Below are 27,861 nucleotides of genomic sequence, written 5' to 3' on the forward strand. Positions count from 1 at the left end.
TCCCGCATCGGGCTCCCTGCAGGGAGCCTGCTTCTCCCTCTGCCTGTGTCTCTGCTTCTCTATGTGTGTGTCTCTTATGAATAAATAAATAAGATCTTTTTAAAAATTTTAAAGTCTATTTTTCCTCCAGTTTAAACCCAATTACTCTTACTGTTCCAAGAAATAGCCAGAATATTTCCTCAACAAATTCTTGTAAAAATTCACACAAGGGAACTAGAAAGAATCCAAGTTAATTAAACTGCTCAGTGATTCATCATCTGCCTTTTATTAGCCCTGGTGCCAAATTTCTTCTCATTCCCAACAACAAAACTGTCTAAAGACTCCTAGTTAAGTTTTGTTTTTATGACTGGACTGATTAAAACAAGTTAGCTTTTTTCTCATACTTTAATCTTGTTCTTATTTTTGTAGATAAGCAGCAATTTTAATATTGCAGAAACAGCAGACTTTCCATAGCTCCATGCATAAATTATGATATTTGCTTGTTAGCAATCCTGTCTGTGACGTCAGTAGCAGAGTCAGCTAACAGTTGCTGGGCAATGCCACAGTCTCGAACTGTAGTGTGGATGTAAATAGATTCCTGTTGCTGAATTTTAAAAAACAAAACACAAAAAACCACCCAAACTTGGTTTCTTACAGTTAAAGTGAATCCAGGGGTCTGCTCTTTGGCTCAGAGAGTGGGAGGTGTCTTCTCATCAAGGTAAGCAAAAATGCCATGTTTTCCTCCCTTATTGGTTCGCTGTATGTGGCTACACTCTTGTAATTATTGATCAAACATTTCAGTCTTGGAATTTTGTCCATTTGAACAACAATGCTTGAAATTTCTATATAATATCCTCAAGTTGTCATTCAGCTTGTATGCCACCAGGGGAAGGAAGTTTATTAACCCCCAAGTAATAGTACTCCTAGGATTTTTGAGATTTTGATTGGAGATGCCCATTCAACCTAAGAGAGAATTTTCTCTTGCTACATGGCTTTCATCCCTTGTTCTGAGAAGCTCCATGGAGTAAAAGTCAGGCGTTCTTCCCTCTACTGTATGTAGTTCTAATGAAAACCTCAGCCATGTCTTCATAATTAGACTAACCATTGCTTAAACTGGTCCCTAGGTCATTCAGTTTGCATGCATGAGTCTGTTTTCCATCCCATTTTCCTTCCTCTGAACCTCACATGTCCTTATTTTACTTTTTTACATGTTGCTGCTAGGCCACAATATATTCTATTCTTGCAAGGTCCTGCAAATTACCCCTATTTAGCTCTTTAATATTTTGTAGATGTCTTTCCCCTTGTAGAGATTAAATTAGATGAACATCAAGTCAGAGAAATATTTATACATGTGAGTCAGCATGGGCTGAGACCATGTCACACTTCTGTTCACAGACTGGAAGGGATGGAATCTTTCCTCTCAGAAGACATTGGCTCCATGATACAGAACAAGGCCATTGAGAGAATCATCTCTCCAATGACTGTCCAGCTTTGCCATCTGATCATTTTGATGGAGAGGAAAGACAAGGAAATTGAAGCATTTGCCTGTTTAGAGAAGATGGCAGAGGAATTGGCTCAAGCAAGTGAAGACTTTGTGCAAGTTGCTAAAAGGTAATAATTTCAAAAAACTCCAGCCCTTTTCCCTGACAAGCTTGCAGAAGAAGAAGAGCCTTGTTACGGTATTCTTAAATGCTTTGGAAAGAAGTCAGGTAGAAAAATAAATTGGTATAACATAAAGCAAATCCTACTTATTAGTTAGGGTGTACATAACCCTAACTAATCTTTCTTCTCTTTGCTTTATTTACTTGAGGAAGAGAGGGAGAGTGTACAGGGAGAGAAAGAAGCCCAAGCAGATCTACCCTCAACATGGAGCCCGGTTCAGGACTCGATCTCACGACCCTGAGATTATGACCTAAAACCAAACCAAGAGTCAGTCACTTAACTGAGTCACCCAGACAGTCTGGGGTGTATTTTCATTTTTTTAAAAAATATTTTATTTGTTTATTTGAGACAGAGATTGAGTCCATGAGAGAGAGCAAGAGAGCACAAGCAGGGGGTAGGGGTAGAGGGAGAAGCCGACTCCCTGTAGAGCAGGGAGCCTAGGGGGAACTCAATCCCAGGACCCCGGGATCAAGACCCGAGCCAAAGGTAGACACTTAACTGACTGAGCCACCCAGGTGCCCTGGGGTATACTTTCAATATACAAACATTTCAGGATTAGTTCGGTTTCCTACTAAGAAGCAATTGTATGTTCCATCAAAGTTTCTAGGTTCGTTCTTCTTTCACAGATTATTTCTTATGGTAGAGATAAGACTTTTCAGAGTTGTCTAAACAGAATTTTCATTAGCTGTCATTCAGTGCATTGGGCCTGATTATTAGTTAACCTGCATGGGAGTTTTTTTCCATATTAAATTTAGTTCCAGGGTCCATGTGAAAGAGCCCAGTTCAACAAAACTGAACTCTATACTTGAAACAGAGTTGCATACTACAACAAAAGTTTTACATTTTCACTGCCCCAAACTTAACATAAGCTCAGCAGCTAGACTGCCTGTGTTTGAATGCTGGCCTCAGCCCCTTGCTGGTTGTCTGGCCATGGCTAACTTCTTAAATCTGTGGGGTGCCTCATCTGTAAAGGTAGATAATAACCAAACCTCTGTCATAGGACTGTCATCGGTGTATGAGAATAATCCACACAAGTCCCTGAGCACAGTGCCTAGCATACCGTAGCTAATGAGCAATTGCTTCAGGTATATCTTTTTTTTTAAAGATTTTATTTATTTATTTATTTGAGAGAGAAAGAGAACTCACAAACAGAGGGGACGGGTAGAGGGAGAGGGAGAAGCAGACATTCTGCTGAGCAGGGAGCCCCATGTGGGACTTGATCCCAGGACCCTGAGCACCCAGGAGCCTCAGATATATCTTTAAAATAAAAGAGGTCTCATAAATATTCCTCTCTTTTTTTGAAAAAGGTTTTTTAATTTATTTGAGAGAGAGAGAGAGTGGGTGAGAGAGAGAAAGAAAGGGACAGAATCCCAAGCAGACTCTCTGCTGAGCACAGAGCCCAGCACAGGGCTGGATCCCACAACCCTGAGATCATGACCTGAGCAGAAACCAAGAGTTGGTAGGTTAACCAACAAAGCCACTCAGGTGGCCTGGTATTTCTCTCTTTCATCCAACAAGTATTAATTGACCATGTAGTAAGGTGGCAGGTACTATTCTAAGTGCTGAAATATAGCAGTGAATAAGACGTTCACAGTTCCTGCCTTCAGGAGCAATGGAGCAAACAGAAAATGCAACAATTAACAAAAATGCAAATTAAAATGGGTAGATACTCTTTTTCTGGAAAATTAAAAATTCGTGACGAGGTAGAAACAAGCTAAATGTCCTAGTTTAGTAAAGCATGATATAACTTTATGGTGAAACATAAAATACAAAATAGGTGCTAAAAATGTGGATGAACATTTGTTAGGGGAAATTTGTAGCATTATTTTATGTGGTTACCAAACAAAAATTGTAAGCTAATATAGAGCTAGAATGAAGACTGAAAAAGTATGAAGCTGTCATAACAACTGTTCCAGCAAGGGTTCCCAGTGGATGCTAAAATTGGTGGGCAAATGTTTAATAGGAGCAAGATATTTATAATGTCTCAAGGTATCTTCTGGCAAAGTTTTTATTAACTACAAAGGAGAAAGTAGTCATTTTTTGTTTTGTTTATTAAAACCAGAATGTTTATTGTGACTAATCATTGAAATCCATAAGATGAACTGCAACAGCTGCCCTCTTGGGCTTAGGTGTCGTTCCTTCAGGGAATCCATGCCTGAATCTGCAGTATACAATTTTTAGGAGCCTCATTGGACCAGTCCCAGTGGAATTTTTATCCTTTACCCTTGGCACTCCAGTTATACTTTCTCTTCCGCTTGGCAGGCTAACCACATTTGCCGCAGGTGGACGGACTTCTGTAGGTGGTAGGCCTTAGAGCCACAGTGGTGGCACAACATGTCTTATTGCAACGCTTCCAAACGATGACGTCCCCTTCATCATCTTGTTTCCACGGCAGACCCCCGAAAGTAGTAGTTTTAAGGAAGAGAAGGCGGTCAGAGGTTGCCTTACCTGAGTGATCAAAGTTAACATTATTATTATTGGAAGAAAAATCCGATATGCCTGTTGATGTGATGCAGTGAGAAGGACAAAGCACCATTTCTGGGGAATTACTTCCTAAAATGGATAATGAGAATCTGTTAATAAAACAGACAAACCCAAGCTGAGGGACTTTCTACAAATAACTGGATTGTACTCAGTTTGGGAAGATGAAATATCTTATTTCATCATAAAATATTTTTTAAATAGATAAGCTGGTAAATTCTGTTATATTTATATGTATATTTCAAATATATATTTGTGGCTTTTAAAAATATTTTACTTATTTATTCATGAGAGACACAGAGAGAGAGGCAGAGACATAGGCAGAGGGAGAAGCAGACTCCCTGGGTGGAACCTGATGCAGGACTCAATCCCAGGGCTCTGGGATCATGACCTGAGCCAAAGGCAGATACTCAACCACTAAGCTACCCAGGCATCCCTGTATTTGTTATATATATTGCAACACACACATACAAAAAATATAGAGTTGGGGACTGGATATGATCTGACTCCAATTATGTAAAAAGAAAAAAAATCATAGAAAGAAACTTGCCAGAATATTTAACAATGTACTTAGGTGTTTTATAGTAATACTCTTTTGTACATTCCAAGTTTTTTTAATGTAATGCATTTATAACCACAAAAAAAGCACACAAAAATTTTGAGAATAGGTAAACATCTTTTTTGTCTGTTTCAGTATGAATGCCTTTTTTGTATTGTCTGTTTCAGGCAAGTAAAATATTTATAAAGAGAATTATCTGTGCTCATGACCATGGGAAATGATCCAGGTCACCAATCAGGACAATACTGCAAATAATTCATATTCTGACTTGGATTTGGCTCCATGGGCTTTCAGGGCAACTCCTTGAGCACTTCTCAAGATAGGCCAAATGGAGGCAATCAGCACAAAATGTGATAAGTGTCTGGCTGGCAAGTTCCCCTGTCTCTCTCTGCTGGGTAAGCTCTCAGGAAGCCAGAGAGAACCTGCCACGTCAGCAGACTAGTCTTGGGAGCAAGACAGGGCTTCAGGAAAGACCCCACAAGAAGAGATCTATACAAGTACATGTTTCCTTTTGCTTAAAATGTATCCTATGACAAACATTTAGAAAATATGAATGCAATGAGGAAGAAAATAATTGTCCACAAGCCTACTGCCCAAAGATAACCACTGTGAATATCCTGGTATATATTGATTACAGATAGTTCCCCCTTTTCTCTCTCTCCTTTGCACTCCCTCTTCCCATTCTATTTTCTTTCCCTGTCTCTCCCTTTTCCTTTTTTATTCATGTAAAAAAATATTTGCATAAGTTTATCTATCTCATACTGGTATCTCTAGTTCTAAACTTTTTTTTTAAGATTTTATTTATTTATTCATGAGAGACATACAGAGAGAGGCAGAGACATAAGCAGAGGGAGAAGCAGGTTCCCTGTGGGGAGCCCGATGTGGGACTCCATCCCAGGATCCTGGGATCATGATTTGAGTCAAAGGCAGATGTTCAACCACTGAGCCACCCAGGTGCCCTTCCGGTTCTAATCTAACACCACAAGGTCCTTCCCTGCCTTCCCATTTCCTTATTGGGATCTTCTTTCTCCAACGGTGAGAATCCTGGCTCTCACCATCCACAATATATCCACTGATCTCTTCAACCCTAGGGTACACATCAAAGAGTTGCAAACTTAACCTATACCCCATGTGAGAAACAAATGGACTAACTAGAGAGCAGTATTTGTGTGTAGTTCTTACTGTTTTTAACCTGACCCTATCCAGGAAAAACACTGTTCTCCAGTTACTTAGACTAGTTCTTTTTTTTTTTTCCTCACCTCTTTCAGAGTTGCTATGTTACCCATTTGTCATCATATTAGTTTTGTACTGTTGCATTTCAAGTTGCCACAGTCTGAAACAGCACATATTTATTATCTCACAGTGTCTGTGGGTCAAGAGCTGGTCCACTGCTTCGGGTCTCAGCAGACTGGGTGAGCCGTGTGACTCAGGTGGCAGCTAGGGCTGTAATATCTGAGGCTTGAGTCCCTTTTCCAAGCTCACTGGTCATTGGCAGAATTGTTTCTCAGGGTTGCAGAATTGAGACCTGGTCTTCTCCACAATGTGGCAATTTGCTTCTTCTAGGCCAACCAGAGAATATCCTTGCTTCTTCAAATCTGTCTCTTCAAGAAGGACCCACATACCCTCTTTTGAAGGCTCACCTGATTTGGTCAGCCCCATCCAAGATATCCCCATTTTTATTAACTCAAGCCAAATGATTAGAGATTCTAATTACATCTAACAACATCTCCTTTTCCACATAGCACAACTTGATCATAGAACAACATCTCATCTCATTTGAAGGTCCCACCCACATATAAGGGGAGACCATTATACAGGTAGTGTGCACGAAAGGATGAGAATTTTGGGTCCATCCTAGAATTCTGACAACTTTATTGACTAGTTAATTTGTTCCTTTTCGCATGTCATTTTTGGGTTTTCCTCCACATGCTAGTTGATTTTAACACGTATATATTCTTAGGGGTGCCTGTGTGGCTCAGTCAGTTAAGCATCCAACTCTTGATCTCAGCTCAGGTCTTGATCTCAGGGTTGTTGTGAGTTCAAGCCCCATGTTGGACTCTGCATTGGGCATGGAGACCACTTAAAAAAATAATAATAATAAAATAGAATAAAATAAAATAATAACATGCATATTTTCTTATATTTTCCTTTTTACATAAGGGTAACATACTGTAGACATAGTTTGCATTCTAATTATTTTACTTAACAGTATATCCTGGAGATCTCACATGTCATTTCATAGAAATTTTCTTTGCTTTTTTACACAATGGCATAACATTCCATCATTTGTATGAGTGCACCATAATTTACTTAACCACTTTCCTGTAATGGGCATTTAGATTGTTCCCAAAAGTTGAAATTACAAACGATGTGGCAATGAATAACTTTTTTTTTTAAGATTTTATTTATTTATTCATGAGAGACCCAGAGAGAGAGAGGCAGAGACATAGGCAGAGGGAGAAGCAGGCTCCCCTTAGGGAACCCAATGTAGGACTCAATCCCTAAACTCCAGGATCATGCCCTGAGCTGAAAGCAGGGGGCTCAACCGCTGAGCCATCCAGGAGTCCCATGGCAATGAATAACTTTATACATGTTTACTTTCATGTTGTTGGAAGTGGTAATTTCCTGGTAATGACGTTACTGGTTAAAATATATTACACGTTTTATATTGAATACATCAAAATATATAATAGGTTATTAACCCTTTATAATGTATTTTGGGTTACATTATTAATCCAATACTCACATACATTGTTAAGTGATAAAAGCAAAGTGTACAATGCAAAGTTATATTAGGCTTATAAACATTGAATATATTATATATTCTAAAGTTATTAGCTCTTTGTCATATATTGAAAATATCGTCTTCTAGTTTGCCATGTCATTTGATTTAATATAATTTATTTTGCCAAAAAAATTTATTTTGCCATGCAAATTAAAAATTTTTTATATAGTTAAATTTATCAACCTATTTTTTTATTGCTTTTGAATTTTTAAAAGATTTTTATTTATTTATTTGAGAGTGAGAGATTGAGAGCCAAAGAGAGAGCACAAACAGGGGGAGTGGCAGAGGGAGAAGCAGGCTCCCTGCCAAGCAGGGCTCAATCCCAGGGATCACGATGGGAGTCAAAGACAGATGCTTAACCGACCGAGCCACCCAGGGTGAATTTTGAATCATAGTTACAAAAACCTCCCTATACCAAGATTAAACAGGCATTCATTTGTGTTTTCTTCAAGTACTTATATAATTTTGACTTTACATTAGATTCCCTAATCCATTCAGAATTCAATCTTGTGTGTATTTTGAAATAGCTATCTAACTACATTTTTCCAGATGGCTACTCAGTTGTCCCAGTACTATTTATTATAAAGTCTATCTTTACCCAAATAATTTGAGGTGCCACTTTTACTTTTTTATGTGGGGGGCAATTTTTAAAAATTAATTGCAGTACATTGTGAATGAAAAATTTTAGTGTTTGTATGTAGTATTGTCTCCTTCTAGAGAAAGTTTAATTTATTGTGGTATGCAATTAATGTAGGGAAAAGTCACACTTATCTAATTAAAGCCTTGAGATGATTCAAGACGAATTTCACTCTTTGTAAGAAGATACCTATTTCCCACTTGTTCTTACTTCCAAGATGTAGCCTTCTGCAGGGGGTGAGGGGTGCGGGGGTCTCAGCTGAAATCCTGGGCTGTTCATCAGGTTCCCTTCACATTGACAAGACTTAAACTCTTTTTTTTTTTTTTTAAGATTTTATTTATTCATTCATGCATGACACAGAGAGAGGCAGAGACACAGGAAGAGGGAGGAAAAGCAGGCTCCCCGCCGGAGCCCCATGCGGGACTCAATCCCAGGACCCAGGATCATGTTCTGAGCCAAAGGCAGATGTTCAACCACTGAGCCACCCAGGCATCCTGACAAGACTTAAATTCTCATTTTTGTTTTCTCAGAAGTCATGGTATAGCTGCCATTTTGTATATGGCTTTGTGCCTCTTAGTTCTTGGCTCTTCTCTGAGTTTAGTAAACTATTTTATCCATCTTTTATAACTGTTCTTGGTGAGCAGTTTAGTCTGGTACCCTCACAGCTTGAAACAGAAGTTCGAGAATGTTTACAGTTACTGGGACGCCTGGGTGGCTCAGCAGCTGAGCGTCTGCCTTCCAGCTCAGGGCACGATCCTGGAGATCTGAGATTGAGTCCCACATTGGGCTCCCTGCATGGAGCCTGCTTCTCCCTCTGCCTGTGTCTCTGCCTCAATCTCTGTCTGTGTCTCTCATGAATAAATAAATAAATTTTTTTAAAAAAAAGAGAGAATGTAAAAAAGAGAGAGAGAGAGAGAGAATGTTTAGTTATGACTCCAATTGTGATCGTCAATCATACAATTCAAACCAGAGAGTGAAAGCAGGAAGATAGAAATTATATGAGAAGAGATGCAGAATTGGAAGACCAGGAGACCCAGTTTGCAAATAATGGGATTTCTAGAAGGAGAAAAATGAAAAGATTGAGAAGCAAAAATTAAATTATAGAAGAAAATTTCTCTGAGCCTGTTAATGACCCAAATCTATATATAAAAAGTTCCCTGGGTTCTCGGTGAGACTGTGGAGAAAAGATACACATAGGGATGCCTGGGTGGCTCAGCGGTTGAGCGTCTGCCTTCAGCTCAGGGTGTGATCCTGGAGATCCGGGATCCAGTCCCACATCGGGCTCCCTGCATGGAGCCCGCTTCTCCCTCTGCCTGCGTCTCTGCCCCTCTCTCTGTGTCTCTCATGAATAAATGAATAAAATCTTTATAAAAAAAAAAAAAAGAAAAAAGAAAAGATACACATAAAGCATATGTTGATAAAATTCCTGAACTCTAAGTGCTTTCAGACACAGGAAAAATGGATTATTCACAAAGGAAAATCAGTTAGACTGGTGTTGAATAGACTGGCCTCAGATTTCTCACCTGTACCTCTGGAGGCCAGAAGGTGCTGGAATCAGATCTATGGGCACCGGAGAGGAAAAGCCTGCCTCAGAGAATGGCCACTTGCCATTACATTCCCCCTGAGCACAGGAAGGACATATATGGTGCAGATGTGCAAGGACTATTACCACCATGTACCCCGATTCCAGAAACCAAGAAAATCAAGAAAAATAATGATTAACAACACAAACCCACAAATAGAAACCAGAGACCTCAAGCTAAGGGAAGATGAAGAAGAAAAGAACTTTGTACAGGATAACAGTATTGTGTCTTGGAATGCTTTAGACTCAAAATTCTTGGAAGAGAAAATGAAATGCTAAGGGAAATTCCTACTGTAGCTTCAAATGAATTACATTAAACTATCTCAGCCAAATCTAAAAGCAGGGATAGGAATGAGGGGTGAGGGGAAAACAAAAATGTTCCCCGGGTCTCAAGGAAGAGGGAGGAGCGTGGGGGAAGTCCAGCAGGTCATCACAGGGTATCTACTGAGATTCTCTGTGTGAAGCGCTTTGTACTCAAACGTATATTAGGAAGTAGCCATTTAAATGTCCTTAACACAGGACTCCACAGCCTCATTTCACACAGACAGCCCTGATCCTTGACAGCTTTGTTTCTCTCCCCCTCCTTTTAACATTGAGAAATGAGAAACCCCAGGAAGTCAGGCTGCATAGGTGAAGGTCCAAGCTCTGCAATCAAACAGCTGCCGGGATGTGGCGAGTCATATTTACGGGCCAAGCAGACTGCATGTCAACTGCAGCTGATGAGCAAGTTCTCTACAAGGAGTTAAAGTGAGAGAAGGAGACAGCTGTCACACATTCTTCACCCTGAAGGTTTCAGCATTTTGCCATGCTTGGGTTGTTTGGTTTGTGTGACTCTGCACAGTGGGAACTCAAGGGATGTTTTTCACGAGGGTGGCTGGGATGTTTGGAGCAGGCCAGGATGAGGGGCTTTGAAATTGGCTGCCAACTACGTAAGGGACCAAAAGCTGAGAGGAGATTCTTAGTGATTACTCTGGCTGGCACTCCTATGTCCTCTCATTCTACAATTCCAAAGGCCCAGAGCTCAGCTTCATTTGCAAAGAATAATCATAAGGGAGCCAGAGGACTTGGGACTTATGCTGTGTTTTGTGTAATTAGGGATTACTATTGAAAGGGAAATGTTTGCATCACATTAAAACAGTTGCTGTGGACATTCGTGTTCATGGAAATTGATTTTTGTTGTGCACAACCTTTCCTCTTGATAATGTGGGTTGAAATGAGATTCTAGGTATTTCTTACAAAAAGAGGCTTTTTGGTTTGTTTGTTTTTTTATATATTTTTTAAAGATTTACTTATTTATTTATGATAGACATAGAGAGAGAGAGAGAGAGAGGCAGAGACACAGGAGGAGGGAGAAGCAGGCTCCATGCCGGGAGCACAACGCGGGACTTGATCCCGGGACTCCAGGACCGCGCCCTGGGCCAAAGGCAGGTGCCAAACCGCTGAGCCACCCAGGGATCCCCTGTTTGTTTGTTTTTTTGTAGTAATTATACATGTTCATTGCAGAGAAAATGAGAGAGGAATTCAAAAAGGAATGAAGCATATTTTTAAATGCCAAGATATAACCACAGTTTGCTGATTATCCTCTAGATAGATAGTTCCCTATGTAGCCTGGTACATAATTGAAAACAAATGAGGTCTTGCCATACATGCTATTGTATAATTTGGTTTTATTTACTTAACATTATGTCCTGGAGAGGCTTCTATCACAGTAAATACAGGCCTACCTCACCACTTTAAGGGCTTCATAGTCCTCTGTAAATCCTATGTATCATAATTTCCTTATGGGTATGTTTCTTTTTTGTATCATTACATTCATGGACATATTGGTAATGCTGTTTGAGAATATGTCTGTCCAGGCTGGCAGGAGACTCTGAGGAGGAGTGGCTCTGGGAGGAAATGGGGCCTGCTGCTGAGTCTCTGATCCTGTCTGGGAGGAACATCATGCTAGTAGCTCAGAAGCTCCATCTTCAGCCAGAATGTCAAAGCTACCAGGAGGAACTAGTGACTACAGCTCAGCAGATCCTGGTGGATACCACAAAGGTGAGGCTGATATCAGATCTACTTGCTGGTTAGTTGGACATAGCTCATTGCAAGAAAGCATGGATTGGGCACATTATTCCCACAGTGGATGCCCCTTGCAGAGAGACACCCCTGCCCGAGCTTCCAACAAGATCACAGCACAGACTTCATTACCAGTTTAATAAATGCTGTGTGGGAGATGCCCTAGGGAGCCAGTAGACCTTCTAAATTAGGGTCTATGGCCTTAAACCCATGTGTGCTCCCTTATCCCCCACACTTAGCTTATCAACCCCTAATAAAAACGGTCTGCTGGAAGGATCTCAGGGGGGCAGAATAACCTCTTGGCCTCCAAATACTCCCCATTTTCCTGACATTCCACTATATGGCACAATTCTTTAAGGTTGGGGCATTGCTCCCTATTAGGATCTATATGCCTTAAATATTACCACAATATTATTAACGTTCATCATTAGAGCTTTAATAGTGTGGGTTATTGTGTGGGGAACAGTATTGGCAACTTAGCAGATCTTCATTAAAATGAGATTGGAAATGGAGAGATGTGAAGGCAAAGCTAGAGGGCTTTGGGCACCTGCTGATGGGAGGGAGGAGCAGAGGGAAGAAGGGCAGGCTCTGGAAAGTGTTTGAGTACCAGCTCTGTTGCAGGGGTTGGATAGATCCCTCCAGGATGGGCAAAATCAGGCTAGGAAAGATTCTCAGAGACACTTCTTGGACAGGTCATCTCTCCAGCCCCCATTAGCCTCATCCAAATAATAAGTCCCTCCTAAATACTTTTTCCTTAGTTATGTGTCGGTTACCCCATAGATAGTTGACTGCCCTGCTTCTAACCAGATGCCCACTCCAAAACCAAGTTGGCCGTCACATTAAATGTAGCTCAAATTTTGGAAGCCTCACGTTTTCAGCGGAGCCAAATAATTACTTTGAAGGTCACTCCTAGGTACCTTGTTTCTATATTTTCTAGGCCGAGAGTCTGTACTCTTTAGGCTGAGGGCGTTTGGGGGAGCGTCTATTCATAAACCTGGAGGAGGGAAGCCGCTGCCTTGCTTGCTCTCGCTCCAGGAACGATCCAGCATGGTCAACCTTCTCTTCCCCTGGCTGCCCGAACAGGTCCTGCTCCTGGAAGACGCGGCGACGGCGAGGAAGATGGTTCGGGAGGCGGGTTGGTGCCTGACCTGCCTGGACTCGCTGGAGGCCACGGCCGCTGCGGCCTCCCCGCGCGGGCCCTTCGCGTACCTGGCCGCGGCGCTGCTGCGCCTGGGCCGCCTGACCGAGCCGGGGCGCGGGGAGCGCCTGGGCCGCGCCGGCCGCCTGCTGCGGGGCTGTGTCCCCGCGCTGCTCCAGGCCGCCCGCGGCCGCCTGCAGCGTCCGCGCGACCCTCAGGTGGCCGCTGCCCAGCGCCGCGCTTTCGCCCAGACCCGGAGGACCCTCGGCGAGCTCCTGGCGCAGCTGGAGCCCAGCGCCGCGGCCCCCGCCTGCGCTCAGGCCGGCGCGCTCGCCGGGCGCCTGCGGGAGCTGCGCGAGCTGCTGGCGGCGCCGGGGCCCGAGCGCGTCGGCGGCCCTCTGGACGCGCCGCTGGCCGCCGTGGTGTGGCACTGCATGCGCCTGGCCGCCTGCTCCCCTCCGCCCGACAGGCTGCGCCTGGTGGCCCGCTGCGGCCAGCTGCTGGAGCTGCGCAGCGCCCAGCGCCTGGGTCGCATCGAGCGGCCCCCGGGAGCCGGCGGGGCCTCCGGGAGCCTGCAGCCCGGGCAGGAGTGCGCCGCGCTGCAGGCCGCGGCAGAGGCCCTCTCCCGGGGAGTCCGCACTGGGCTGCTGCGCCAGATCCTGGACACGTTCACCGACACGCAAAGTCCTCTTCGGAGACTGGTCCGGGCCGCTTTGGCCACTCGCCCAGTCGGCGCCCCGTGCGATGGCGAGGCCTTGCCAAAGACTTTCCAGCTTTGCCTTGCTGCTTTCCACGACCAGGCCAAGCAGATGCTCAGAGTGGCGTGCTTGGTCTTGGTTTGCTGCCCGCGACAACAAACTGGCAAAGACATGGAGGTCACCATGGCAGGCCTTTGGGGGCTTGTGGTCAGAGTGCAGCAACTTTTCTCACAGAGCCCCCAAGGGTCTGGTCTGGACTGGAGCCCTGCCGCCTTGCAGGCCCTGCTTCAGGCATGGACCAGGGCATCTGAAGGCTTGTTGGCATGTTTTGACGACGTTCTGGATATTCCTGAGTTCCTGAGTGTGTCCATTCAAGAAATGACCAAGTACTTGGACTTCTTTAAATGGACTTTGAGGAACCCAGATTCCAGAGAGTTTTCCCAACTTGTGGCGTATTTACAGGGTCGAGCCACACACATAGTGCAGGTGATGAGCAGGTACATGGACCAAGATCGAGATCCCATTTTCCGGAATGGCCTGAGAGTCTTGATCCAGCAGCTGGACCAGTCTTCACGGTTCTTGAGTGCAGCTGCTGAGTGCTGTTCAGGTGGGCACGGCACTCGGGGTACAGATGCATTTCTAACCATGGCAAAACACCTGATCCATTCAGCCCAGAGCATCCAAGAGGGGCTGGATGGGACTAACCACCCAGATATCCTTAGCCCTCTTCGAAACCAAGTCCAAAGGTTTGACACTACTAAGGGACCACCTTATTTTATTCTCCCCAGCCTTCTGGACTCTACAGCTCCTGCACTGAAACACCAGGGGGAACCTGTGCTGGAGAAAAGCAACCCAGGCACCTCCTATCCACCGAGGAACAATCTTTCCTACCTCTTGATTCCTGACATCCATCCCCAGATGGGGCACACTCTACTCCCAGGCATCAGCAAACTCATCCTTGCTGTAGAGAGCAAGAGCCACCAGGCACTGACCTCAGCTAGCACTAACTTGCAGGAGCAGGATGCAGCCATGGATGTACCTCCAGAGGCTCTGGGGTCAGAGAAGATGCCTGGACTCCAAGAAATCCCAACATCAGCACCTTCTGGTATTGACCTAACAAGGGAGATAACACACTGCACAACTGCTAGACCCGATGGGCTTCTGAAAGTGGCTCTCCAGCTGTCTGGGAGGCCCCAGGAAACTGGGCAGAGTTTGGTGGCCAGGGCTGGTGACTGGTACCCTCTGTGCCAACAGCTATTTTGTCACAACCCAGCAGCTGATCTTCCAGGGAACATGGCAGTTTTCATAGAGCTGCAGCAGAATTTAGCCTCAGTGGTTCAACTAGCAGCCAAAAGTGGGCCTCTGGATTTAGGGAAGGACCTTAATTCAACTGGGCATCCAGAAGCACTTTTACAAATGCAAGGCAGATTGGAGGAGGTGGAGACCCATGGCAAACAGCTATTGGACAAGATTCTGGCTTCTGATGGCCTCCAAGCCCCTAAGTCATGGGAGGAGAGCATTAAGGATGAATGCCTTCTATGGTCAGTGGCTGTCCAAGACCTACTCCAGTGCATGGAGAGACTCAGCAGGAGACAAGGCCTGTTCTTGCTGCCCCTGAGACAAGCCATGAAGGAGCAGCAGGGACTGCAGGAAGGGTTGGCCCAGGCAGCAGATGTTTCTCAGAGGCTACAAGAGGCTGCCAGGCTGTCTAGCCTCCTATGCAGAGATGTGCAGGTTAAAGGTGAGGTCTCCTTTTTGTGCAGGGAAATTCATGTGCTCACAGATGCTCTGCTGGATGTGGCAGTGATCCTGGCCTCTTCCCCAAAACCATCTCCCAGCCTGTCCACACGCTTTGAACTTCTCTACTTAGAGCTCTCCTTTCGAACCAAGGCCCTGACTGGTCACCTGAGCATCATTAATGCAGACTATGAACATGCCTTCCAAGATGCCTTCTGTCCAAGGCTCTCTGTCTCTAAAGAACCTCAGACCAGACGAGAAAGCTCCCTGGAAAGAATGGTGTCTGGTATCCTCGCTGCACAGAGAATTGTGGCAGGAAGTCAGGAGTATGGGACCTGCCAAGAAGACCTTTTAATGGCTCTGGAGAGCATTCTTGTCCTCACCAAGGAGGTGGCCCAGAGGATCCCAGTGCTCCAAGATTGCCCAGAGGAGTGGAGAATGCACATCCTGGACTGGCTTCAGTGGGAGTGGGCAGCCAGGGCCCATCATGCCATGGCCCAGGTCCAGGCCTGGAAAGGTGGTTACACCGAGGCCTGGAGACTCCTGGTCCAGTGCCTAAAGCCCAGTGAGGAGATGGCAGTGATGAAACCCAGGGGTGAACAGGACTCTGCCCATCCCCAGCTCTGCTGTGAGGAGGGTGCATCAGAAGCTGTTGCAGTGAACAGTTTGGAGTCTCAGGGTGCTGCCCCCCAAAACACCCCAGGGAGCTCAGTGGGGACCTGTGCCGCTGATCCAGTGTGTGCTGCTGATCCAGCCATCACTGGGACAGTCGAGGCAGACCTAGACACGGTAGGGCTGTCAGCATCTTTCCTCCTCCCCCACCACAGCCCTCTTTTTTTATTTTTTTAAAGATTTTATTTATTTATTCATGAGAGACACAGAGAGATAGAGAGGCAGAGACACAGGCAGAGGGAGAAGCAGGCTCCATGCAGGGAGCCCGACGTGGGACTTGATCCCGGGTCTCCAGGATCAGGCCCTGGGCTGCAGGCGGCGCTAAACCACTGAGCCATCTGGGCTGCCCCACAGCCCTCTTTCTAATAACCAAAGGCCACTGCCAAGTTCCAGAAAAAGCTGTCTTGGTGCCCACATGTGTAATGCACATTTGGCAGGCAGCACAGTACAGCCTTTGAGAGTCTGAGATCAGAAATTAGACTCCCTGGGGCTGTGCCCGCTTCTCGCATTTCCTAGCTCTGAGACCTCAGTGAAGCTTTCTTAGCTATATTGGACTTCAAGATTCTAGTCTAGAAAATGGGCACATTGATACTCTCCTGGCAGAGGGCTAATGAGAGCTTCCATGTAAAATACTCGCACTTGCCTGGACATATGTAGGAAGCGCCCTCTAACTAGTGGCTGTAATTACTGACTTCTGTGAAGTTTTCCCTCATTGCCCCACCTGGAAGAGGTCCCCTTGCTGTGACAGACAGCACCCCTCCTGTGGTTCAGGCTACCTCATGTCATCTCGACCTCTGTGATGTTACCTCCCCTCTCCAGTCAGGGCTCTTTGGTTTGCAAATGGCAGGGATCCAAGTTGAAGCAGCATAGGTGAAAAGGAAGGTTAATTGGAAGGGTGCTGGGTCTGTTGAACACCTTCCATTTCCTTCTGGGGCACCAGGTGGGACAGTGAGCCATTGTGGAGCTCAGACATTTAATTGACTTACACCAGCTGTGACCAAAGTCAGTGCGAGGTGCACTAGGTTGGCAGTACCCAAGAAATTCCCTAGCAGTACCCTTCTCCCCACACAGAGCTGACCAGACCTTGTGCCTCCACCCCCTTACTCTTTACTTTCTTTTTCTTTCTGAAGGGTCATTACCATGGGAGGGACCCTCTTCTCAAAGTAGCCCGGAGGAGAGCAGGCACTGTGCCTCTCCCCCTACAGCCTAAGGCCTCTTGCCTCCAATTCCCCTGCTGTCTTCTAGGCTCACCTTGCTGCATAGCTGTTGGTCTCACGAAATCTGTATCCTGCAGGCTCCTTCTTACCTGTTTCTCCATAGTCTTTCTGACGCTTACTTGGTGCCACGGACTTCACATTGACATGTTCTATTTCTGTCAGCTCACCTGCTGCATGCATCTCCTTCTTGTCAAAACCTCCTGACAGGAGCATTTTAAACAGCTGCGCCAGGGCGGGTGAGGCTGGCCCAGGTCAGACTCCCTGAAATAGCGAGAACAGCAAGCCCATTCGGCCTTCGTCGTCTCTCCTATCCGTGAAGGGATCTCATCTCTCCTGGTAGAGGCCGGTTGCCCCTGGGTCACGTTCCAAGGTCCCTACCACAGAGCAAGCGCTGTCCTGCGCACATTGTTCCAATGGGGACAGTGGCTCTGCCTCGAGGGCCCAGCCCCCGAGGTGAGGGCCTGGAGAAAAGGGAGGACCACCATCCCTGGTATCTGTCTGCTCTGCTGTCCCACTCCCCGGGGCTCCTGGGGGGTCAGAGACTCACCCTTCGTACAGCCTGGAGCAGCTCTTCAAACAGTGAGCCCCTAACCTGTCGAGGGAGGACGTGGGTTTGGGAAGCGGCTTGTCCATCTTCTGGGCACTTGGAAGTCACAAGTGGAAATTCTTTATTCCAGTTAAGGGACTCTCCACACACAGTGCCAGGCCTTTTCCCTTATTAAAGAGCTTGGAGACACCTCTGGCTTTGAATGCTTCAAGTCCCTGACAGTTGACTATGTGACATGAGTTGAAAAGAATATTTCCTACTTTCTTAACCCTTGACTCAAGGACCACACATCTCAATTTGCCGTTTTTACCCTTGTTGGCAGTCACTACGGTTCAGAGTCTCACCTGGATTCTCTCCCTCTTTCTTTCCTTTTCACCTACTGTGGGGCCCCATCTGGGGAAACAGAGAGCCTTAGTGGAATTTGGTCCCTCTCCAGAACAGCTCACCCCTCCCAGCATTCAGAGGACATCCCAAGCTGTCTGAAAGAAGGCTGACAAACAGTTTTCAGAAGGTGGAGGAGTATTAATTGAAGAAGTAACACGAAACAATAGCAAAGCCAGATGATTCCTCAATACGCACAAGCATAGAAAGCCTTAGCTCTCAGAGACACAGTGTTACTTGTCTTCAGATCCTTCAAACCAAGCATAGTCTCTGACATATCGTAGGTGCACAGTAAGTGATTTTGAATGCTTGCTAGGATGCTAATGATAGCTTATAGGTGCAGAAGAGGTTCGAGTTTGGGGCAAAATGGTCATGGGAGAGATGGAACAGGTGTTCTAGGTGTCTCCTAAGAGGAAGGCAGTCTTGAGTTTCCAAGGAAGCAATGCAATCTGTCTTGTCCGTGAGGATGGGAGGGACTCTCTAGGCAATGAAATCTCTGAGGTGAGCTGGTACCCAGAGGGCTTCCGGATGCCTGAGTCTGGTGTTGCGTGCCAGGGCTAAAATTTGCTCCTGGCATGAAAGTGAATACTTTATGGTTGGAGAGAAAAGCAATCAGAAGATAAGCCTTCACTGTGAATCTCTGCACCACCTCCAGCCACCCACCTGGCTGGTTGCTGGCCTCCACACCTGGACAGCTTCTGAGTCCAGCCTGAAGCATCAGGACACTTCCCACAGCCATGGCAGCTGTTATGTCTACTTCCTCCTGGGCCAAGCTTGAGGCCAAGTGCACTGCTGTGGAGCACCCAGACCCCAGGGTGGGTCCTCTGGATCTTGTCCTCTTTGGTCTCCTGGCCGCAGACTCAAGCCCCCCTCTACCACATCTTCCCATGGCAACTTCTTATTCCACACCCACCTAAACTCTACAGCTACAGCCAAAAGGATATGAATCATCCCACCACTTCCTTGGATGGTTGGTCTCCTGGTTCCACACCATTAGCTGTAGACCCCTTCCTGTGTGCTTGGCAGTGAGAAGCATGACAAAGACTGAACGTAGCCACCCAACAAGGTGGGGGTGGAAGGAACACAGGCAGGTCTTTCCACAGGCCTTGAAGAGCTGGCCTTTGTTTTCCATTCCTCTCTTGCCCAAATATTTGCTACATTTACAGTCTCGACCCAAATAGAATCTGGAACTTGTATCTTCCAATTTAGATAGAATTTATTATCATGTTCACGACCTCATACTTTTCCAACAGTGACATCTGACAGTTCTATCCCTTCTGAGGCATTAGTATGCTACACTGGGGTCCTGGGGAAGAAGCAGGGCTGGGGGCAGGCCCAGAGGTCCCTCCCACCCTGTTCCCTGCCCACCTATACCCAAGGCACAGCCCTGCCCTGAGGAGCTCAGGATCTGGTGGGTAAGGCCGAGAGACATCAAGGCCACTCTTGATCCTCCGTTATGGTATTTGTCCAGAACAACCCTCTGTCTCAATTCCAGAGTCTGGAAAAGGCTGATGGAGAAGCTCCAGGAAGGGTCCAATAAAAACATAACCTGGCCCAGCAGTGAGTGCCCCATTCCCTCCTGGGTGCCAGCGGTAGCTTTTTCTCACTCGAAAATAACAAGTAAGTTCATGGGGGAATATTCCTCATCATATCAGAACTGTAAAGTCCTTTCATATGCCATGATTGGTGAGAAAGTCTCTGGGTGCCCAAAGTTAGAACATTGAAGGCTTCCTGAGTTTCCACAAGAAGCTATAGATTCTCCCTTTTCCCATGTAAGGGCTGAAACTTTACAGAGGGAGAGAAAAGGGAATATTGAACATGGTCCTGGCATACTTTTTACACAAGCTCTGGATGAACAGAGCACCGAATAATAGGGACTCTCTTTCCCCCACTTGCAGTGGGGACTTGCAGACCATTGCCAGAGCTGCAGGCACGTGGGGAATCAGAAAGCCCTCTTGACTCTCACTCTTCTTTAAAATGTGGTGGGATGGCCCTTGCCATCCTCACAGTAATTTAAAGGCCTGAGCATTTGGAGTCTCACTAGTTATGCCCTGTCCTCTTGCAGGAGCAGCCCGACAGCCCCGCATCCAGCTCTCCGGGTGCCCAGGCCCTGCTGGGTCCTGCACCAGACCAGCTGCTCCCAGAGGATGGCAGCGCAGATGGTGGGAGCAGAATCATCCAGATTACCCATGAGATGGCCGCAGAGGTGCTCCTGATGGCTCAGAGTCTGAGGAAGAGAGGACCTATCTTGGTACTTGGCCTTCAGTGGGCCACTGTGGTGGAAGGGCTAGGCACCTTGGGGGGAAGCGAGCCCCCCTATAGCTGTCCTGTGGGAGCCCGGGCAGACCAGACAGGGCAGCTCCCGGGAAGGAAGCACCTGGCTTTGGGCTTATGGGCACATAATGTTTTAACATGCTCTCTTCTCTCTCTACCTGGGTACGTCCTAGAGTTTACTTCTCTCTTCCCCTCCTCTTTTGGGCTCAATCACAAAGTCTCTGCCTTCTTGCACCACGGAAGAGAATTTGTCAGAAATGGCAATTCACTAACATCAAGGACTCATTCATATCCCAAAAGGATGAACTGAAGGGGGCTGTTTACATCTTTAAAAATTCCCAGTAGGGGTACCTGGGTGGCTCCATCAGTTCAGCATCTGCTTTTGGCTCAGGTCATGATCAGGTCCTGGGATTGAGTCCCGCATCAGGCTCCCTGCTCAGCGGGGATCTGCTTCTTCCTCTCCCCCTCTTGTGCGTGCACACTCTGTCTCTCTCTCTCGAATAAACAAATAAAATCTTTAAAAAAAATAAAAATTCCCTCAAATAGAAGTAAGAGAGCTGCAACCTCCTGATGGATAGCCATTCAGGACCAACATAGCCTGGAGGGGAAGGGGGCTGCTTTTCCACTGTGGTCCTTTGCATCTTTGCTGCAGTTGAATCCCTTTCTTTCTTTCTTTCTTTCTTTTTTTTTTTTTTTTTTTTGCTGAGATCCTTTTCAATGTGGATATTCCCCATACCTGGCCCTTCTCGGGGGCCTCATCTCTGCCCTGGGCCTGCTGAAAACTAACCTGAGCCAGTGCAGGCCGCAGCTCCTGTGGGAACAGGGCTAGACCATTACCAGGAAGCTGGGCTCCCTTCTTTTCAGCAGTTTCCCTGTGGAAGCATGGGTGCCAACTGCTTCATTCTGCTGGTTTTCAAGAGTGAGCCCCTGAAGCCTTTGGAGGAGGTTCTGGAGATCATGGTTTTAGACCAAGGGTAAAACAGGTTTATTCTGGAGCTGAAGTACATTGTGCCAAACAAGTTTTGGATGATTTACGGGTAGTTTGTTTGTTTGTTTGTTTGTTTGTTTTGTATTCAGTTAGAGAGCATGGAAGCAAGCATGAGCAGGGGAAGGGGCAGAGGGAGAGGGAGAGAGACCCCTCACCCCATGCTGAGTGTGGAGCCTGATGTGGGGCTCAATCTCATCGCCCCAAGATTGTGACCTGAGCTGAAACCAAGAGTCAGCTGCTTAACATACTGAGCCACCCAGGCGCCCTGTTGGATGCTTTACAATATGCCACTGATTTCTTAGGGAAAACCTGGAAGGGCACCATTTACCTACTCTTTCATTTCTTTGATATAGACCAAAGATCAGCTCATTACCTCTGCTAAGAAAATTGCAACTTCTGGACAAAACTTCGCCAGATTTATCCACATCATTGCTAAGAACTGCATAGATCAGAGATATTCCCAGGAGCTTTTGTGTGTCGTAGAGCAGATTCAAATGATGAGCAACCAGCTCCGCATCATCTCCAGGTAGGAAACGACTGTGGTGGCAACTGCTATGCTCTGCTTTCTCAAGGGCCAGAGGGAGGGCTTAGGAGGGACAGATCTTTTGGTGGGTTTTTGGGGGGAGGGGGTTTGTATGCTTTTTAAAATGTTTCCTCCAAGAGTCTACATGTATGATGAAAATACTAAACAAATGTTGAAAATATAGAGGATTATTACAAGGGACAAAAAAAATTACATCTTAAGCACTGTCACTTCTTTTATCCCAAAAATATTATATGTAGCAATATACATAAGAAAGAAAAAAAAATATTTGACATGCAAAACTAGTTCCTGAGGAGGTGTGAACATAAAATAACCATACGGAATGTTTAAAAATCAAATACATCAGAACTTAGGCTTCCCTTCAAGTCTCCCCCTCCCTTCATGGCTCTGTGCACCTGCCCCAGTGGTCCTGCCGTATCACATCATATTGGAGTTAATCTACAAACCTAAATGACTTATCTCTATTTTGTAATCATGTTTAAATTTTGACCATTAGTTCTCTCTGTTTTTATACTAATCATATCTAATCAAAAAACAATTTGTCTGAAAGTACATTAGTTACAAAGTCAAAGCACTGTGAATGTCATCAGCCTAAGGAAAATTATGCCAGTACAAAGCTTATGTTAAGATTTACTCATTTAGGCACCCTGGCTGGCTCAGTCAGAAGAGCATGCAACTCTTGATTGTGAGATTGTGTTTGAGCCCCGTGGTGGGTGTAGAGATTACTTAAATAAAACTTGAAAGAATAAAATAAAAAAAAAGATTCACTGGGTGGCACAGTCAGCTAAGTGTCCAACTTTTGGTTTCAGCTCAGGTTGTGATGTCAGGGTGGTGAGATAGAGGCCCTCATCAGGCTCTGCACTCAGTGAGGAGTCTGCTTGACACTCTTTCTCCCTCTCCTCTCTGCCTCTTCCCTCCCCCTCCCCCTCACTCTCACTCTCTTTCTCTTTAAAAATAAATAAACCTTAAAAAAGAAGATTTATTCATTTAATGTGCCCAGACTGGAGTTGAGCAGTTTATGCTAATTGTCTCCTTATAGCAGCTTTTGTACTGATAATACAGAACATCACAATGTAAGCATGCAATGGTTTCATTTCAACTTGAGTCTCCCAATACCCACTTTGGCACATTTGTCGGTAGCAAACCCATATTCAAAATATTCTTATATTCTGGGAAAGCTTGATAGTTAAAACTATTATCAGTTGTTGTGAGGCAAAAATCAATCAATCAATCAATCAATCAATCATCACCAAGACCAGGTTATGTGAATTTTTATTTTTATTTTTATTTTTTTATTTTTTAATAAATTAAATTTTTATTGGTGTTCAATTTACCAAGATACAGAATAACACCCAGCGCTCATCCCATCAAGTGTCCCCCTCTGTGCCCACTTACCCCCACCCCCCCCCTCCTCCCCTTCCACCACCCCTAGTTCGTTTCCCAGAGTAAGGAGTCTTTATTTTCTGTCTCCCTTTCTGATATTTCCCACACATTTCTTCTCCCTTCCCTTATATTCCCTTTCACTATTATTTATATTCCCCAAATGAATGAGAACATACACTGTTTGTCCTTCTCCGATGGACTTACTTCACTCAGCATAATCCCCTCCAGTTCCATCCACGTTGAGCAAATGGTGGGTATTTGTCGTTTCTAATGGCTGAGGAATATTCCATTGTATACATAGACCACATCTTCTTTATCCATTCATCTTTCGATGGACACCGAGGCTCCTTCCACAGTTTGGCTATTGTGGACATTGCTGCTAGAAACATCGGGGTGCAGGTGTCCCGGTGTTTCATTGCATCTGAATCTTTGGGGTAAATCCCCAACAGTGCAATTGCTGGGTCGTAGGGCAGGTCTATTTTTAACTCTTTGAGGAACCTCCACACAGTTTTCCAGAGTGGCTGCACCAGTTCACATTCCCACCAACAGTGCAAGAGGGTTCCCTTTTCTCTGCATCCTCTCCAACATTTGTGGTTTCCTGCCTTGTTAATTTTCCCCATTCTCAATTACTTAAAAATAAAATGTGGGGATGCCTGGGTGACTTAGGGGTTGAGTGTCTGCCTTCAGCTCAGGTCATGATCCCAGGGTCCTGGGATGGAGTCCCACATCGGGATCCCCACAGGGAACCTGCTTCTCTCTCTGCCTGTGTCTCTGCCTCTCCCTCTCTCTGTGTCTCTCATGAATAAATAAATAAAATATTTTTAAAAATAAAAATTGGGTGCCTGGGTGGTTCAGCAATTTGGTGCCTGCCTTTGGCCCGGGGAGTGATCCTGGAGTCTCGGGATCGAGTCCCACGTCGAGCTCCCTGCATGGAGCTTGCTTCTCCCTCTGCCTGTGTCTCTGCCTCTCTCTGTGTCTCTCATGAATAAATAAATAAAATCTTTTTAAAAAATAACAATTAAAAATTAAAAATAATAAAAAACCACTTTTTAAAAAAGATTTTACTTATTCATGAGAGACACAGGGAGAGGGGTAAAGACATAGGCAGAGGGAGAAGCAGGCTTCCTGTGAGGAACCTAATGCGAGACTTGATCCCAGAACCCCAGGATCACGACCTGAGCCAAAGGCAGACGCTCAACCACTGAGCCACCCAGGTGCCCCTAAAAACACACTTCCTGTTAATTTGTAGATACTACATGATTCATCCTTTCATAGCGTTAACATGTAAATTTTATTTTTAAAATGTGAAAACTTGCTTTTGGAACATTTTCTTCTCAGAATAGTCCCAATAAAGGCATCCCAGCTTTCTGAAAGAGGCTCACATTGTAGAACCTTCTGGTATGAGTTTATGTGAGATCGCACCTCTTACCTGGTGTGATGTCTGCTTTTTTCCTATAAACTCTCAAGTGTAAAGGCCTCTCTGGTAAGAAGCAGGTCCTCTGAAGAGCTCCTGCTGGAAAATGCACAGCAGCTCCTCCAGGTGGTCTCCAAGACCGTGAGGACCACGGAAGCTGCAAGTCTCCGGGTAAGTGCGGGCATTGCAGAGAGTACATGAGCACGGCACCATGGCTCAGAGTCACAGGCTGAGAGGAACATTTATTAAAATGTAAGTGAGCACTGGCTGTTATATGCAACTGATAAATTATCAAACACTACATCTGAAACTAATGATGTATGTTGGTTCATTGAATTTAAATTAAAAAATGTAAACTGTAAAATATAAAATAGTACTGAATCACTATATTATATACCTGAAACTAATAGAACACTGTATGTTAACTACCCTGAAATTAAATTTTTAAAAAGCAAATTCCGTGAAGCCACAGACCTAGGTTGGTGCATAGGGGTGCTAAATAAATGGACGAGAATTTTCATTTCAAGTTTAAAGAAACTTCATACCAGTGAAGCTCAAAGAGTATGTGGAATAGACACACCCAGTGAAAAGCATTTGAAAAATGTGCATATCTTAGCTATAGGTTCTAGTCTCTTGGCCATGAAGAAGGCTGAGAGAAAAGCTCAGGCCTGGCCCCTACAGGACACAGTCCCAGCCCCCCACGGACCCTGCAGCACCACTTGAGGCAGGGCCAGTCCCCACAGCCCAGTGTCCAGGCCCCTTGAGTGCAAGAGACCTTGAGAGTGGGGGTGTGTCCTTGCAGTGTGGAGCCAAAGGCCCAGGGATCATTCACATAAAGCAAAGTGAATACAGCAAGATTCAGAAGGAGGCAGCATTTGGGGTAGAAAGGGGATCTTTAATTGGCTACATTTTCATAACATTTGATTCTTTGTTCTAGACATAGAACATAAGATTCTTTGTTCTGTTGTGTTTCTTTCATGAGCGAGTGAATGAGTGGGCTTTAATTCAGAGGACCTCTTCAAACACAGTTCCCTGATCTCTATTAAATTAGGGTCAAAAAAAAAAAATTAGGGCCAGTGGCACCTGGCCTGGCTCAGTTGGAAGAGCATGTAATTCTTGGTTTTGGGATCATGAGTTCGAACCCCATGTTGGGTGTAGAGATTAATTAACTAATTAATTTATTAACTAAAAAAATTAGGGTCAGAATGTCAGAAAATCAGCTCCAATCTCACTCAGTGGAGTCCCCAACTGAGAGCTCCTATAAATGTGCACAGTGTCCGCCATTACACAATATTACCCCTCTCTCTTCCAGGGCTTGAGACAACCTTCCTCAGACCCAGAAGAGTTGGAAGTTGCTGCCTTCTGCATGCAGTGGAGAAGAAAACTGCTAGGGCATAGACTTCGAGAGACTTCAAACCTGGACTGTGATGAGCCAGGCCTGCGAAAAACCAGCACCAAAGGGCCCCCCACACTAGCAGCCCTGGTTCAAGAAGGATTTATTTAAAGTCTGAGAAGTAGTCTCCGAGTCAGACTGTCTGTTGTTGCATACCTTGGCCCCGAGATGGGCAGCCCAGAGTGGGGAGTGCCTTTTAGGCTGAGTCAGCCTATGGGGACACAGGCTGGCCCTCACCTAGAGCTGCTCTGGCAGTGTCCCCAGTTAGGGGGACTGTCCCTGGGTCCCTGGTGAGGCTGGTATCCTGGTAAGGATGCTTCTGCTTCTGGGCTTATAGACTGTGGAAGGGAGGGGGGGAACATCCATGCCCCATTAGTTTAAGCCTTTACAGAGGCATTGCAAAGTGCGAACAGTCCCAGTTGTACGGGGAGCCAGGTATTGAAAGATTTGTAAGTTAGATTGGGGAGGCCAGTTGAGTTCAAGATACGGGGAAGCTGAGGTGGTGTTAGCCTGGGACAGGTTCCCTACAAGAGCTGCTTGCATTGCTGCTTGAAGATTTGTTTGGATTTTCTAGGATTTTTATAAAACTGGGATCCTGCAGTAGCATTCTTCTTTTCCCCTGCGGCTTCTTTCCTTCAGCATGATCACTGTGAGATAATCCTTCACAGCTCCTCAGGACTCTGCCACCCTTAGCTCTCAAGACTTCCTCCAATGTTTTCTTCTGAAAGATTAATGTAGAGATGTCTCCATTTTACTTAGCTTTTTAAATAAGCAACTTTGGGTTTTATTGACTTTCTCTCTTAGATTTCTGTTTTCTGCTTTATTGATTCTCTTTAATATTTCTTATCATGATTTTGAGCTTAACTTGCTCTCTTTTTCAAGTTTCTGAATGTAGAAGGGGAGATCATGTTCTGTAGTGTGTTTCTTTCTTTTTTTTTTAAGATTTTATTTATTTGAGAGAGAGAGAGAGCACACAAGCTGAGGGAGGGACAGAGGGAAAGGGATAAGCAGACTCCCAGCTGAGCACAGAGCCTGATGCAGGGCTCGACCCCAGAACCCCAAGATCAAGAGTAGATGCCTAACTGACTGTGCCACCCAGGGTCCCTACTCTTTTCTTTTTTAAAAAAGGATTTTATTTGTTTATTCATGAGAGACAGAGAGAGAGAGAGAGAGGCAGAGCATAGGCAGAGGGAGAAGCAGGCTCCCTCTGGGGAGCCTGATGCAGAACTGGATCCCAGTCCGCAGGATCATGACCTGAGCTGAATGCAGATGCTCAGACACTGAACCACCCAGGTATTCCACCACTGTTCTTTTCTAATACAGGCTTTTAGTGCTTAATTTCTAAGCACTACTTTAGCATTATTCTCCAATTTTTATTGTTTTCTTTCTCATTATGCATTCTAATTTCCTTTGTTTGACCCATGGATTACTTGCAATTGTGTTATTTAGTTTCAAAGTATGTGAGGGGGGGGATTTCCAGGTATTTTTGCTTTGATTTCTGATTTGATTTCTTTGTAATCATTAAACATTCTTTGTATTATTTGAATCTTTTTAAATTTTTTGAGCTTTGTTTTGTGGCCTGGCATATAGTCTATCCTGATAAATGTTCCATGCATACTAGGCAAGTACGTGCTTTCTGCTGTTGTTAGGTGGAGTGTTGTATGAATGCCAGCCGAGGCAAGTTAATTAACTCTGATGCTGTAGTCTTCGATGTCCTCTGTGATGTTCA

General features: G+C 45.3%; 1 protein-coding gene and 1 pseudogene across 1 annotated transcript; one reads left to right on the plus strand and one right to left on the minus strand.

Moving 5' to 3' along the window:
* The first annotated feature begins 241 nt into the window (after positions 1-241).
* LOC144324544 (uncharacterized) lies at positions 242-27,678 on the plus strand. Its single transcript, XM_077916001.1, has 8 exons — positions 242-697; positions 1,375-1,590; positions 11,542-11,725; positions 12,830-16,108; positions 20,202-20,387; positions 21,752-21,924; positions 24,793-24,910; positions 26,052-27,678. Exons 2-8 carry the CDS (start codon positions 1,385-1,387, stop codon positions 26,241-26,243), a joined length of 4,338 nt encoding a protein of 1,445 aa, XP_077772127.1. The 5' UTR covers positions 242-697; positions 1,375-1,384; the 3' UTR covers positions 26,244-27,678.
* On the minus strand, positions 3,718-4,020 carry LOC144281369 (large ribosomal subunit protein eL37-like; annotated as a pseudogene).
* Positions 27,679-27,861: the final 183 nt, after the last annotated feature.

This window comes from Canis aureus, chromosome 12 (assembly GCF_053574225.1).
Source record: "Canis aureus isolate CA01 chromosome 12, VMU_Caureus_v.1.0, whole genome shotgun sequence".
NCBI lineage: Eukaryota > Metazoa > Chordata > Mammalia > Carnivora > Canidae > Canis > Canis aureus.